This window comes from Papio anubis, chromosome 12, assembly GCF_008728515.1.
Source record: "Papio anubis isolate 15944 chromosome 12, Panubis1.0, whole genome shotgun sequence".
Classification (NCBI taxonomy): Eukaryota; Metazoa; Chordata; class Mammalia; order Primates; family Cercopithecidae; genus Papio; species Papio anubis.
This window is the reverse complement of record NC_044987.1, coordinates 61,547,264-61,563,388: the sequence shown is the minus strand read 5'-3', so window position 1 is coordinate 61,563,388 and position 16,125 is coordinate 61,547,264. Positions and strand designations below refer to the sequence as shown.

Genomic DNA, 16,125 nt, shown 5'->3' with positions numbered 1-16,125 from the left:
ACAAAAATTAGCTGGGCATGGGGGCATGAGCCTGTAGTCCCAGCTACTCAGGAGGCTGAGGCAGGAGGATTCATTGAGCCCCAAAGGTTGAGGCTGCAGTGAGCCATCGACAGCACTACTGCACTTCAGCCTGGGTGATAGAGCGAGACTGTCTCCACACAAACAAACAAAAATACACATTATGTTGTATGCTATAAATATATACAATTTTTTGTAAATTAAAAAATAAATAAAAGAGTAAGTAAATACACTGAATTGCTAGCTGTGCTGTTATAAAGATGGAGCTATTAATCATTTTCTTCTTTATTGTATTTTCCAATTTTTTAGTAATCTGCTTACATAACTTTTTCTATTGTAGAATTAATATAATTTCAAAAGTTAGGTTGTCATCTTGGTATGGCTTTTGAGTAAGAGAAACCCGACAACAAGAGAAGGGAGGCCGAGTGAAACAGGCTGATGGGGTCACTGGCAGCAATCTAACAGGGGAAGCAGCACGCAGGCTCTGGCCACCTGCAACTGAGTAACTGTGTCAGTGGACTGTTCTCCTTTAAAAACAATGTTGCTATACTCTGGAATTCCTTTCTTCCAATCTTACATTCTGTACCTTAGCATGATACAGAAGGCAGAGTTAATACCCAAGTAAGTATAGTTCCTTCCTTATTCTATAAGGGAGTAGTCTGTGTCTTTTTAAAACATTTATCTTCCAAAAGGCATTTTCAGTTGCACTACTATTAATGTCTAACAGTAGTATTAATCATGTTTTCCAGATGACGAATGGTTTTGTTGGCACCTGTAATGGAAGAAATAATTTAGCCTCTAGAATGTGTATTTCTGCTTCATGTTCCTTAGCCAGCTAGCTGTCAGTATGAAGAGATACAGCTCCCTCTAAATAATTTCAGTGCTGTTATTTAAAAGCAGATTAAATAAATATGGGTCCTCATTAAGCTATTTTGTGCCTATGTCTCTCCTTTATTTATATTATTAGATCTTCCACAAAATGTAATCTCTCAGTTGAAAGATGCAGGTTCGTAAGATTGACTAGGGAGAAGAACGTGGGATGGGACTGCAAAATGCTCCCTTCACAGAGGATATGATATGTCTCTAGATGAGTGATTTCTCTGGACAGGTCTCAAAAACACTCATTTATTCAATGCTTACTACTACTGTACTAGGCACAACTCCTTCATTTCCTTCCCTCACAACGAGAACAGCCCTTCTTTATCTCCTGTTAAAATTCTTCAAGGACTATTCCAAATGACATATCCTCCATGGGGCACACTTTCTTCCCTATTCTAGCTGATATGGAGCTTTTCTGACAGTATTTCAAAGAATCACAAGATTCTGGAGTTGGTTGGTGGGGGGCGATGGCGGGAATCTCGGAGTCTTTTAATCTTTCTTTCGGAAACCCAAGAGAAGTGACTTTTTCCAAGGTGTGCAGATGAGTTAGAAGTAAGCAATTCCAAGTTTGCTGCACAGTAGCCCAGTCATACACTGCCATGTATCACTAAGATCTATAAAGGTCTGTCTGGTCTCCTAGCTTGTAAACTCTATGAGGAAGGAGACCAAGTTTTGTTCATCTTCAGTTTGCCCAGGAAGTAAGTACAAAGTTAGGTGGTATGCGCCTGCTCAGTTCAAAGTCAGATGGTATGTGCCCGCTCAATTGATTTGGTTAGAAAAGGTGCTAGTTGAAGGAAAATCATGGGTTTGATTGGTTGGAAACAGTCCTGCTGTAGAAGCCCAAAGCAAGTGGGCCTGGAATTTGCTGTCATCAAAAACTCTACAACAATCTGAAGTAGATGAGCATTATGACTTTTAGAAAGTGCAATAGTAGGAGATACTCCATGAGATGGAGCAACTCTGTTCTGTTTTTTTTTTTTTGGAGATGGAGTTTCACTCTTGTCACCCAGGCTGGAGTGCAATGGCATGATTTCAGCTCCCTGCAACCTCTGCCTCATGGGTTCAAGCAATTCTTCTGTCTCAGCCTCCCGAGTAGCTGGGATTACAGATGTCCGCCACCATGCCTGGCTAATTTTTGTGTTTTCAGTAGAGACAGCGTTTCACCATGTTGGCCAGGCTGGTTTCGAACTCCTGACCTCAGGTGATCCATCTGCCTCGGCCTCCCAAAGTGCTGGGATTATATGTGTGAGCCACCACGCCCGGCCGGAGCAACTCTGTTCTAATAACAACTGGGGAAGCGCTTGTAACCCCAAAGTCAAGTGGGTGATGTTTCTTTTTCCCTCCAGCTGGATTAACATTAATAGTTAAATGAAAATAAAGCTTCAATAGATTGTTTTTCCTTAAAATGTAGACCCACACATAATCCTTTTTAAATGTGCAAGTGTATTCTCATTAGAAATCAGAATGCTATGTAAAAAAACTTCAGGAATGTTTTAAAATTTTGGCCAGTTTCTCTAGCAAGCCTGCCTGATATCTGAAGAGCACAACATTTAAAGAGGCACTATGAAGATAGTGGGAAGTTGGGAGGTTAGAGGTTTAGCTTTTAGTTTGCTACTATTCCAACTACCTACTCAGCCATCCAGCCATTCACTCCTTCCTTCAAAAAATATTTAAGTACCTACTATGTGTCAGGCACTTTGCTGTGCAGAGCAGGGAACCAGGAAGATATGGCAATTACATTCTAGAGAGGAAAACAACAATAAACAAAAGAAAACAAATAAAGAAGGCAAGTTCAAACTATAATAAATACCATTGAGGAAATAAACAGGATAACAGAGAGTAATGGGTGGGGAGGTGACAGTAGGAATTACATTAGTCTGACTAGCAAGGCATCACATATCCACCTATGTAGTATCAGGCAAATCACTGAACTTTTCTAGTACTTAGATCTCCAACATGAAAAACTAAGGTTGAACCAGATGACATCAGAGTGGAAAAAGCCCTGGACTTGAAGTAAGGAAACTTAAGCTGTGTCCTGGCCTTGCCTGTAAACAAACTCACCTACACTCTCTCTATGTAAGGAGAATATGAAAGCTGTTAAGAGTTGAAGTCACCTCAGACTAAGCCCACACACTAAGAAGAGCATTCCTTTCACTTAAGATTGTGTGCAAATCTCTGGATGTTTATTTTCATTTTCACTAAAGATGACCTCCAAGAACTTCAGAGACACTAGATTGTTTTCTATTCTATTACTTCCAGACATGAAGCATATTTACCCTATGAATGGGATGAGTTTGGTAGATAGGCATTGATAACCCAAATAGTGATAACATATTCTTCATCACACATTAAAAAATACACTCATTTTTTTCCTCTCTTTCATTTCCTGCAATAATTTTAAATCAATTAGTGATAGGCTGAAGAATAAAACCTAAACCACTAGAAAACTATTATCTTTTTAAAAAATTTTGGCTATTATTAAGTTTGGCTACAGAGTCAAAGCATCCTTCAATGAAAATCAACTTATCATATCCAAGAAAAGAAATCGTACCGAGTGTAAAGTGCCATTACTGGTCACTGCAGGAGGGCGGGCCCATCGCTCATTTTCCAGTTCTTCCATTACTTGGCTCATGGCACTCTTTAGCCATGTGTCCACAGAAACACCGATCTGCTTTAGCAGGTCCAGCCGGGCTTCAGCTTTCAATTTAATTATCTACGGAACGAAGAAAATGGTCAGAAGTCAAGGCTTTTATTATTCACAATAGCAAAGATAAGGAATCAACCCAAATTACCATCAATGATCGACTGGATAAAGAAAATGTGGTACATATACACCATGGAATACTATGCAGCCATAAAAAGGACAGAGATCACGTCCTTTGCAGGGCCATGGATGGAGCTGCATGCCATTATCCTCAGCAAACTAAGACAGGAACAGAAAACCAAACACTGCATGCTCTCACTTATAAGTGGGAGCTGAACAATGAGAACATATGGACACATGAGTCGGGGAGAACAACACACACTGGGGCCTGTGAGGGGATCATGGGTGGGGAAAGAGAGCATTAAGAAGAACAGCTAATGGAGCTGGGCTTAATAGCTAGGTGATGGGTTGATCTGTGCAGCAAACCACCATGACACACATTCCAGTATTACTTTTGCACCACCCTAATAACAAACCTGCACATTCTGCACATGTATTCTGGAACTCAAGCGCTGAAAAAAAAAATTAGCTAGGCATGGTATCATGGGCCTGTAGTCCCAGCTACTTGGGAGGCTAAGGTGGGAGGATCACTTGAACAGGAAGGGGAAGTTGCAGTGAGCGGAGATCACACCACTGCACTCCAGCCTGGGTGACAGAGCAAGACTCTATTTAAAAAAACAAAACAAAACAAAAAAACAAACAAACAAAAAACCCTAGAAAGTATACAACTGTTACGAAAGGAAATTACTTAAAAGGAAAAGAATCATACATGATCCTATCAGTCTTACATGGCAAATATGCTCAAGGCTTTGTCCACATGCAGACATATTTTTGCACAACTGTATTCTTTGTGGCAATGTAGCTTTTATTTTTTAAGTTACCTTTTTTTTTTTTTAATTTTTAATTTTTTTGAGGTGGAGTCTCACTCTGTCACCCAGGCTGGAGTGCAGTGGTGTGATCTTGGCTCATTGCAACCTTCGCCTCCCAGGTTCAAACAATTCTCCTGCCTCAGCCTCCCAAGTAGCTGGGATTACAGGTGTGTACCACCACACCTGGCTAATTTCTGTATTTTTAGTAGAGTCGGGGTTTTGCCAAGTTGGCCAGGCTGGTGTCGAACTCCTGACCTCGGGTGATCCACCTGCTTCAGCCTCCCAAAGTGCTGGGATTGCAGGCGTGAGCCACCTCACCCAGACAAGTTACCATTTATTATAAACTTCTTGTTTATATCCCTATCAAAAAAAGGAAATCAAGCCTTTTTTCCCTTCAAATTAATCAAGTTCTTCCTAATCGATTAATTAGAACAATCTTGATATTTACTAGCAACTCTTCCCTGGCACAGATGCTGATTTTTCACTTGGAGCAGGGCAAGAGAAGGGGAGAGAGAGGGGAGATAGTGAAGAAGGGAAAGAGAGGGTGGAGGGGGTGGAGGGAAGAAGAGAGAGAGAGAGAGAGACAGAGGCAGAGAGACGGAGATCAGGAACAAAAGAAAAGAATCAGGGTATCCTAACAATGAAATACTTGCTTTTTTTTTTTTTTTTTTTTAAATAAAAGTATGGAATGCTTCATGAATTTAAGTGTCATCCTTGCATAGGAGCCATGCTAATCTTCTCTGTATCGTTCCAATTTTAGTATATGTGATATTGAAGTGAACACATACTTGCATTTTGACAAGGGCACAGTATCGATGATAGATCAAATATAACTCGTGAAGAGGAAGAGATCAAGAGTGATAAAGTCTGCTTCCTTTTCCTGTTCATAAGGCGATGCCTCAGAACATCCTGAAATCCAGCATTTTCAGTAGCCTTCTAACCCGTCTCCTGGACTTTGTATTCTCCTCTGTAATCCATCTTTTACAGTCTGTGAATTACCTCATCATGTTGCTCCCCTGTTAAAAAACTTTCATAACTCCTGATTATCTACTGAGTAAAGAATTAACTAATTCTTAACTAGGAATAAAAAATATCTTTCACAGTTTGGCTGAGTTATTTCCTTCTACTGCTTCTTTCCACACCCCCCCACCCCCATGCTCCCACCCCACTGTCCCACTTGCTGTTCCTCTGATCCATCATGTGCTTGCGTGCCTGTGTGCCTTCCCATTGCTTTTTGATGCCTGGTGAGTGGCTTATCTTTTGACAGTCTGTTCAAATATTACCCTTTCCACAAAGATTTTTCTAAGTATTTCTCCACCTTCCTCAGGCAGTTAACAACTCCTTTTTCTCTGCTCCTAAAGCACTCCATATAGATCTAATTACAATGTGATAGGCACTAAATTATACTTAGCTATTTAACTAAGTATGACTGTTTGATATAACTGGGGGCTCCTTTAAGACTTGAGCATTGACATTCAGCGTTATTCTCCTGTTACGTGTTCAGTAACCTTTTTTGAATAAATATCCTATATAACTGTGCTTCTACTTTTCCAAGAAAAGACTGAACGGGCTCTACCAATTCTTTCAAGATTGGCTCTACCAATCTTGAAAGACTGCCATTCAATGATACTGAGTTACAAACTACTGTGTCTCTTTAATAACAATAATTTTTAATATTAAAGAACTTCTCTCTAACAATTCTAACATTCTTCAGCACAAGCTTAAAGAATTCCCCTTTTGGGTCGGGCATGGTGGCTCACGCCTGTAATCTCAGCACTTCGGGAAGCCGAGGGGGGCAGATCACGAGGTCAGGAGATCAAGACCATCCTGGCTAACACGTTGAAATCCTGTCTCTACTAAAAATACAAAAAAGTAGCTCGGTGTGGTGGCAAGCGCCTGTAGTCCCAGCTACTATGGAGGCTGAGGCAGGAGAATGGCGTGAACCTGGGAGGCGGAGTTTGCAGTGAACCGAGATCGTGCCACTGCACTCCAGCCTGGGTGACAGTGTGAGACTCCGTCTCGGGAAAGAAAAAAAAAAAAAAAAAAAAGAATTCCCCCTTTGACTTGTTGACTTGGCTGCCTTTATTGATTGTTTGTCAACTAACAGTAATATCTTTGCTTTTAAACTAAATTTATGATGTGGCTGGCAGAAATAGCAGAGATTGAGAATAAAAAGTTCCTATTCTCCAAATTCAGGAAAGGGAATAACTGTTTATTCTTTAGCCCTTGTTCCATAAACCATAAACGAGTAGCCACAGAACCAGTTTTAAATCCCTTCTGATCAGAAAGTAACTGCTGGCCGGGTGCGACGGCTCACGCCTGTAATCCCAGCACTTTGGGAGGCCAAGGCGAGCGGATCACTAGGTCAAGAGATTGAGACCATCCTGGCTAACACGGTGAAACCCTGTCTCTAGTGAAAATATAAAAATTTAGCTGGGCGTGGTGGCAGACGCCTGCAGTCCCAGCTACTCGGGAGGCTGAGGCAGGAGAATGGCGTGGACCCAGGAGGCGGAGCTTGCAGTGAGCCGAGATCGTGCCTCTGCACTCCAGCCTGGACGACAGAGACTCCGTCTCAAAAAAAAAAAAAAAAAAAAAAAGAAAGTAACTGCTGCTTTGCTCCAACAGCCATGCCTCTGAAAGTCGGCTAATCTGTGACAGCTTCTGCTTCTACTAGTCCTCCAAACTCTAAACACCATGGCTAAAAGTGAGTCAACTCCTTAAAACATTCCTAGTTTTGAAAATCTGCCAATCCCTGACATTCAACCTTCTCAAAACCGTATATATATCAACTCTTGCTTTGTTCAGAGTGAATGTGTTTCGTGTCATTCTCTTTTGCTTAGCAAGTAATACATTCAGCCTCTTTTGCATAGCAAGTAATGCATCCAGCTTCATTGTTTCACATATGCAAGTGGTGATCTCTTCCTTAACATTTAAGGTTCCACTAAGTTAATTTTGAGGACTCTCATTTGGTGGCTTTCTGTGGGACTCTTGGACTTGTTTGTAGCAGTCCAAGCTACTCAGAAGACTGAGGAGGGAGGCTCACTTGAGTCCAGGAGTTTGAGGCTACAGTGAGCTATGATCATGCCTCTGAATACGTAGCCATTGCACTCCAGTGACAAATACTTTTGGTACACAATTTTTTTTTTTTTTTTTTTTTAAGAGCCAGAGTGGTTGCTCTTGCCCAGGCTGGTCTCGAACTCCTAAGCTCAAGCAATCCTCCTACCTTGGCCTGCAAAAGTGTTGGGATTACAGGTGTGAACTGCTGGGCCCAGCAGGTACATAATTTTGATTTCCCTCCGAATTCTCTGCTTGGCGAGTTGGTATCAAAAACAATTTGTGTTCTGACTTGTTTCACTGGGCTTTCTTTGCTGAATTAATTTTTTTATATTAATGTTTTTAAGCAAATAGACTTTTATAAAAATTGAGGTAAAACATTACATAAAATTTACTATATGAACCATTTTAAAGTATATAATACAATGGTTTGGGGTATCATATACATCTTTATATAAGATAATTGGAATTTTTGGCTTAGAGGCATGCCATTTGGTAAATACTCTTGCAAAAATCTGCTTATTCTTTTCATAATTTACTCTTTTTGGTAAAAATTTATTGACATATAGCTCAGGTGACAAAGACCTTTTGGCACACAACCCTTTTTTTTTTTTTTAGGACCATACAATTCACTCAAGTCTGAGATTCAATGGCTTATAGTATATTCACAGCACATGCAACCATCACCACAGTCAATTTTAAAATATTTTATAACCTCCAAAAGAAATCATGAACCATTTACCTATTGCTTTCCAGCCCCCTATTCCCTGCAGTCTTGACAACCGCTAGTCTACTTTCTGTCTATATAGATTTGTCTATTCCAGACATTTAACACATATGAAATAATATAATACATGGTCTTTTATGACTAACTTCTCTCACTTTGCATAATATTTTCAAGATTCATCTATGTTGTAACATGTATCAGTATTTTATTCCTTTTAATGACCAAATAACATTCTATTGTGTGGATATACATTAGAATGTTTATCCATTTGTCAGTTGGTAGTCATTTAGGTTGTTTCTATTTCTTGGCTATTATGAATAATATTGCTACAAACGTGTGTGTACAAGTTTTAGTGTGGACATGTTTTCACTTCTTTTGGGTTTATACATAGGGCTGGCGTTGCTGGATCATGAAGTAATGCTAAGTTTAACCATCTGGGGAAATACTAGACTGTTTTTGAATGTGGCTCTATCATTTGATTCCACCAGTAGGGTATGAGGGTTTCTCCACATTCTGGTAATCGCTTGTTAATGTCTGTCTTTTGATTCTAGCCATGCTAGTGGGTATAAAGTGGTATCTTACTGTTGTTTGCATTTTCCTGGATAACTATTAATGTTACGAATCTTAGGCCAGGCACGGTGGCTCATGCCTGTAATCCCAGCACTCTGGGAGGCTGAGGTGGGTGGATCACAAGGTCAGGAGTTTGAGACCAGCCTGGCCAACACAGTGAAACCCTGTCTCTACTAAAAATACACAAAATTAGCCGGGCGTGGTGGCGAGTGCCTGTAATTCCAGCTACTCAGGAGGCTGAGGCAGGAGAATCCCTTGAACTCGGGAGGTGGAGGTTGCAGTGAACTGAGATCAGGCCATTGCACTCCAGCCTGGGCCACAGTGTGAGACTCGGTTTCCAAAAAAAAAAAAAAAGAGAATCTTTTCATGTAGTTATTTATTGGTCATTCGTACATCTTCTTTGGAGAAATGTCTATTCAGATCCTTTTCCCATTTTTAAGTTGAGTATTTTTCTTTGCCTTTTTATTATTACGAGTTTTAATATATTCTAGAAGCAAGTTTCTATCAGATACATGATTTGCAAATATTTTCCCCCATTCTGTGAGCTGTCTTTCATTTTCTTGATAGCGTCCTTTGAAACATGAAAGTTTTAAATTTTGATGATGTCTAATTTATCTAGTTTTTCTTTTGCTGCTTAGGCTTTGGTGTTATATCTAAGAAACTAATCCAAAGCCACAAAGACTTACCCCTGTGTTGTTTTTTTTTTGTAAGTTTATTAGCTTTCGCAGTTACATTTAGGTGTTCATTGTGAGTTAGTTTGTATATATGATGTGAAGTGGGGTTGTTAAGATAATTAACTGGAAGGTCATTAAACTGAGGCAGCTCCAGCATCCCGGCTTCCTATGTAAGCAAACCAAAACTCAACTCAGTATAAATGGTAAAACAAAACTGAAGCTTAACCAATCAAAAACTGCCAACTACCTTCTAACTAGAAACCTTCCACTGAAATGATCCAAAAAAGGCTACTACTGTGCCACTTTAACCAATCAAATATTTGCTTTGTTTTGCTTCTGAGTTCACCCTATAAAAGCATTCCTCTGGTGTTCCATTGGTGGAACTCTGAACTGCATATGATCTGGTGCTGCCCAAGTAATTATTGCTATTTTCTCAAATAAAAAACAATTTAATGTGCCTAAGTTTATCTTTTAACAGAGTCAAACTTCATTCTTTTGCATATGGATATACACTTGCCCTACCACCATTCTAGTATGCTTTTGCTTTTTTAAGAGACAGGGTCTCACTGTTGCCCAAGCTGGAATGCAGTGGTATGATGATAGCTCACTGTAGCCTCGAACTGCTGGGCTCAAGTGATCCTCCCACTGTAGCCTTCCCAGTAGCTAGGACTACAGGTGCATGCCACCATGCCTGGCTAATTTTTAAATTTTTTTGTAGAGACAGCCATCTCACTATGTTGCCTAGGCTGATCTTGAACTTCTGGCTCCAAGTGATCCTCCTGACTTAGTCTCCCAAAATGCTGGGATTACAGGTGTGAGCCACTGTGCCTGACCTCTAGTATTCATTTTAAAATAAAGAAATGTTTTTATTTTTGTTTTTTAAAAGTGAACCAACAAGCTCTTTCTTAGAAATCACATATGCAAGACATTTAATTGTGGAAGCAGAAAAGAGAGAAGTATTCAGTACATTCTATTTTCTCAAAGCAGTTATTCAAGTAATCTAGTTTTTATAAGATTTATTTTGTCAGTATTTTACCAAACAACAGATAAACATGGTATTTGCCAACTCAGATTGACTGCAGTTCCAGAATTAAACACTGCTATCTTCCCTTTAGGGTTTCAGTTGCTTATAAGTTAAAAATTGTCTAAAAGCAGAACTTTCTAGTGTTCTCAAATGAATTTTCATGATTTGCCAACTGATTAAAAAATTTCAGAGCATAGCTCTCTGTAAATTTGATGGCATTCCAGATACTACTTGACCAAATCATTTTTAGAACCTTTAAAGAGGTAGAACTTTTAAAAATAATATTTAAAAGATCCAGATATTTTAGGATACATAATCTTGGTTTATAAACACAGTCAATTACCTAGATTCTAACACAAAATTTAACATAAGCACATATAAGTGTAAAGCTATAGTTGAATTTCAAGTCTGTAAATCTAATTTGGACTTAATTCATTTGCCTTCAACATATCTCTTCTTTAAGGACAAGGACTGTGAGTATTATGTTACTATTTAGGACAGTGCTTTACTTGTAGGATAAAATCAATAATGGTAGATAATAGTATTTGCTACTCCATCTTTGGTACCTTAAAAAAAAGCTCCAAACAGCTTTTATGATAGGTACTAGGAACTATATCATCATGTATTTCATTTAATCCACAAAACAATTCTAGGGGTCAATATTATAAACTCTATCTATCTAGCTATTGTTTATTTGACAGGGTCTCGCTCTGCTGCCCAGGCTGGAGTGCAGTGGTGCAATAATAGCTCACTGTAACCTTCAATTTCTCCTGAGTGGTTGGGACCAGAGGCAGGTGCCACCACACCTACCTAATGTTAAAGTTTTTTGTAGAGATGGGGTCTTGCTATGTTGCCTGGTTGGTACCAAACTCCTGGCCTCAAATGATCCTCCTGCCCTGGCCTCCCAAAATGCTGGAATTAGAGGTGTTAGCCACCATGCCTAGCCCCTAAACTCCATTTTATAGATGAGAAAAATGATTTAATCATGGTCATACCAACTGTGGTAACCCGTTATATTAAAGGTTCCCAAATAATCATGCTTCCTGGTATCCATGTAGTCTACTCCCACCATGATTCTGGGCTTGTCGATGTGATTTGCATGGGCTAGTGGGGCATTTGATAATTTAATGGAAGCAGATGACCCTCAGTAAGTGCTATTTCGACTTGACTTCTTGAAATATGCTGTCACCATGCTGGGGAAGTCCAGTTTAACCTATATGCTGATGAAAGACCACGGGGCAAAAGGCCCAGCCATCGCAGCTGAGCCTAGCCCTCTGGCCGATCCTCTAGCTGAATGTAATTGCTTGAGTAATCTCAGGCAAAACCAGCAAAAGAAATGACTAGTTGGCCTGGCACAGTGGCTGACACCTGTGATTCCCCACACTTTGGGAGGCCGAGGTGGGAGGATTGCTGAGCCCAGGAATTCGAGGTTTGAGACCAGTCTGGGCAAAATAGCGAGACCCTGTCTCTATAAAGAATAAAAATAAAATATTAGCTGGGTTTGGTGGTACATGCCTGTAGTCCCAGCTATTTGGGAGGCTGAGGTGGGAGGATTGCTTGAGGCCAGGAGGTTGAGGCTGCAGTGAGTTGTGCCACTGCAGTCCAGCCTGCGGGACAGAGTGAGATGCTCTCAAAAGAAAATAAAAGAATAAAAGGAAATGCACAGTCAGCACCCAGAAAGGCAACAGATAATAAACCACTGTTGTTTTTGCCATAAAGTGTGGGGTGGTTTTCATATGCAGCAACAGATTACTGTGTTTGAACAGCATAATCTCCAACTTTTTGGGTATTTTCTAGCCACCTTTCTATTATGGATTTTTAATATAAGTCTAATTAATCAATAACTTACTATGTATAATATCAATCCTTTTAAACTTATTGAAACAGGTTTATGGTCCAGTGTATGGTCTTGTTGAATGTTCTATGTGTACTTTAAAAGAACATATTTTCTACTCATATGCAGTGGAGAGTTCGATGAATGCCAATTAGGTAAAGTTGGTTAATAATGTTCATTTTCTATATCCTCACTGATTTTCTATCTTCTTGTTCTATCAATTACTGAAAGAGGGATGCTGAAGTCTCCAACTACAATTGTAGATTTGTCTATTTCTTCTTTCAGTTCTGCCAGTTTCTGCTTTATGTATTTTGTAACATTATTATTATATATACATCCAGGACTGAAATATATTCTTGATGAAATATCTTTAAAAAATCATTATGTATTATCCTTCTTAATATTCCTTGTCCTAAAACGTATTTTGTCTAACATTAATATAATCACTTCATTTTTTTTGTTAGACAGGGTCTGGACTTTGTTGTCCAGGCTGCAGTGCAGTGGTGCAATCACGGCTCAGTGCAGCCTCAATCTCCAGGGCTCATCCTCCTACCTCACCGCAGCCTCCTGAGTAGCTGGGACTACAGGCGTGCATCACCATGCCCGGCTAATTTTTATATTTTTTGTAGAGACGGGGTTTTGCCACCTCAGTTTTTTAATGATTAGTGTTTGTTCTCCTGTGATAAGCAACAGCTAAAATTTCTCCTGGATTTTTTTGCCTTTCAGTTATTGTTTCCTGCCAAGCTCCTTGGAGTCTCTGTTCCACATGTGTACTCAGGTATCAGCCAAGGATTTGAAAGGGCTTTCCAAATGACATCCACCTTCAGGCCAGTAAGATGGAGGTTCTGCTTAAATTCTGGTTGTGCTGCTCCTTACAGATGCAGAGCTATATAATGGAAATGTCACTAAGTATAGTCCTGTTCTTTCAAGGAGAAATTCCTCTCCAGGTTTTACATGCTTTGGGTCATTTTCCAGTTCTATTAAATAATTTTTGTTTTAATATTTTTACCCCAGATTAATATTGTAATCTAAAGTAGTCTTATATAAGCTAGTAACCTATTACAAGAAGCAGAAAATCTCTTAGAGATATATTTATTCTACATTCAGAGAGAATTATAAAGAAATCTAAAACTTTCACTCAATAGTTTACTATTAATAGCAATATTCATGTTGTAGTTCTGAAAGTGCTTAATATATACTGCAGTTATTGTTCTATAATATACAAAGCAGGCTGGGCACACTATAATCTCAACACTTTGGAGGCTGAGGCAGGTAGAATGCCTGAGCCCAGGAGCTCAAGACCAGTCTGAGAAACATGGGGAAACCCTGTCTCTGCAAAAAATGCAAAAATTAGCTGGGTATGGTGGCACATGTCTGTAGTCCCAGCTATTCGGGAAATGGAGGTGGGAGGATTGCTTGAACCTGGGAGGTGGAGGCTGCAATGAGTGCCATTGCACTTCAGCCTGGGTGACAGAGACTCTGTCTCAAAAAAATTTTTTTTAAATATATAAAGCACATAAAATATTATGATAATATGATTAGGAATAAAACTTTTTGGTATAAGAGGAAAAAAGGATATACATAAATGTAAAATCAAAGAAATCAAATAAGTTCAATAAAATCCCTCTAGCTGGGCATAATGGCACGCACTTGTAGTCACAGTGATTTTGGAGGCTGAGGCAGGAGGATCATTTGAGTCCAGGAGTTCAAGGCTATAGTACACTACGATCGTGCCCGTGAATAGCCATTGCATTCCAGCCTGGGAAATATATTGAGACCCTGTCTCTAAAAATAAATAAAATCCCTCTAATTGTCCATGTTAATTGGAAATATCAACATGAACTCATGATTTAAAAAAAGTTATCCCTAGCTCTAACAACAAAGAAAATATTAAAAAAAGAAAGCGATACTGAGAACAATAAGCATCTTCACAGTCCAGGCCTTAGTGTCTAAATACTATTTTCTATTAACAGAATCAGCTTCTTGGAGAAACAGCTAATTCTAAGTCTGGGCAGGAAAAATATAAGGTGAACCTGTGATAGCTTGTTGTGCTAGGAAGAAAGTATTCAAGGACTAATGGGGGTAATGTCAAAAGTACACATAAGTCAGTTGAATGGACTCCCAGTTTTAGATAATATGGAACTTAAAATGACAACTGGAATTGATAATATAATGACAACTGGAATTGATAATATACTAAATAGATAAAAATCTATAATAGAACTCCCGAAGGAGAGGCAAACAATAACTACTAAGAAAAGAATATCTACAGTAGAGCTATGAACTGAAAAATTCCTAGAGCTTGTACAGGGTTGAAAGATATTACAACTCTGTGGTGGCTCATGCCTGTAATCCCAGCACTTTGGGAGGCCGAGGTGGGCAGATCACCTGAGGTCAGGAGTTCGAGACCAGCCTGGCCAACACGGTGAAACCCCGTCTCTACTAAAAATACAAAAAAAATTTAGCTGGTTGTGGTGGCGGGCACCTGTAATCAATCCCAGCTACTTGGGAAGCTGAGGCAGGAGAACTGTTTGAACCCAGGAGGCAGAGGTTGCAGTTAGCTGAGATCATTACCACTGCACTTAAGCCTGCGCGACAGAGTGCGACTCTGTCTAAAAAAATAAAATTAAATAAATAAATAAATAAATAAAAAGATTACAACTCTATCCAGCCAGAGTTGAGAGAACTTGGTGGAAACCCACGGCATCAGTATAGGGCTAATTTCTAATTTATCTCTACATTAACCCAAACAAAGCTTTAAAACAATCTTCAAAATGATCCAATTGATCTGCAAGTTAACTGATCTGGCAGCCCAAACAAAACTCAATAGTCTTTATAAGAAGAAAATAGAATCTAGAAACTTAATAACCAAACAGTCACCATGTCTAGATTCAGTAAAAACTTAGTAGGTATTTGAAAAGCAGAAAAACATGAGGCAAGAGAAAAATCAGTCAATAGAAAGAATGAAATGACAGAGATGATGGAATGAGTAGACAAGAACTTTTAAATTGCTATTATAAATATACTAGAGGTTTAAAGAAAAACATGAAGATAAATAGGAATGAACTGGAAGATAAAAGAAGAACCAAACAGAACTTATAGAGCTAAAAATGTAACATTTGAAATAAAAATTCACAAGATGGCCTTAACGGCAGTTTATACACCAGAGAGGAAATATCCATAGGTTTTAATAGACACTAATAGTAACTCATCAAACTGAGACTGAGATAAAAAATAACGCCCTATAAAAATGTGTGGAATGAGCTTTGCACATGACATGTAGGATAATATCAAGTGATTTAATAGTCATGTAATTGAAATCATAGAAGAGGACAGAAAGCATATATCAAGGCATAATGGGCCAGGCTCAGTGGCTCATGCCTGTAATCCCAGCTACTTGGGAGACTGAGGCAGAAAAATCAGTTGAACTCAGGAGGCGGAGCTCGCTGTAAGCTGAGATCGCACCATCACACTCCAGCCTGGGCAACAAAAGTGAAATTCTGTCTCAAAAAAAAAAAAAAAAAGAAAAGAAAAAAAAGAAAGTAATCCTATTTACAATAGCTACCAAAACCAAAACAAGACAAAAACAACAATAACAACAAAAAAACCCAAAAAACAAAAACCACAACCCCAAGAATAAATTTAACCAAGGAGGCGAAAGATCTCTACAAGGATAACTACAAAACACTGATGAAAGAAATTGAAGAGGACACAAACAAATCCATGTGCAATTGCTATCAAAATCAATGACATTCTTCACAGAAATAGAAAA

General features: G+C 39.1%; 1 protein-coding gene and 1 non-coding gene across 6 annotated transcripts in view; both read right to left on the bottom strand.

Annotated features, from left to right (window-relative positions):
* The window catches only part of FCHSD2 (FCH and double SH3 domains 2), a 309,718-nt gene that overhangs the window by 28,569 nt on the left and 265,024 nt on the right, over positions 1-16,125 (bottom strand). For all 5 annotated transcript variants that reach the window (XM_017948727.3, XM_017948728.3, XM_021926259.2 and 2 more), the window contains one exon: positions 3,449-3,610. In XM_017948727.3, coding sequence (XP_017804216.1) covers positions 3,449-3,610 — 162 coding nt within the window. The remainder of the gene's footprint in view (positions 1-3,448; positions 3,611-16,125) is intronic.
* Positions 5,148-5,254, bottom strand: LOC116269973. Its single transcript, XR_004177763.1, has one exon. It is a non-coding gene; the product is annotated as a U6 spliceosomal RNA (small nuclear RNA).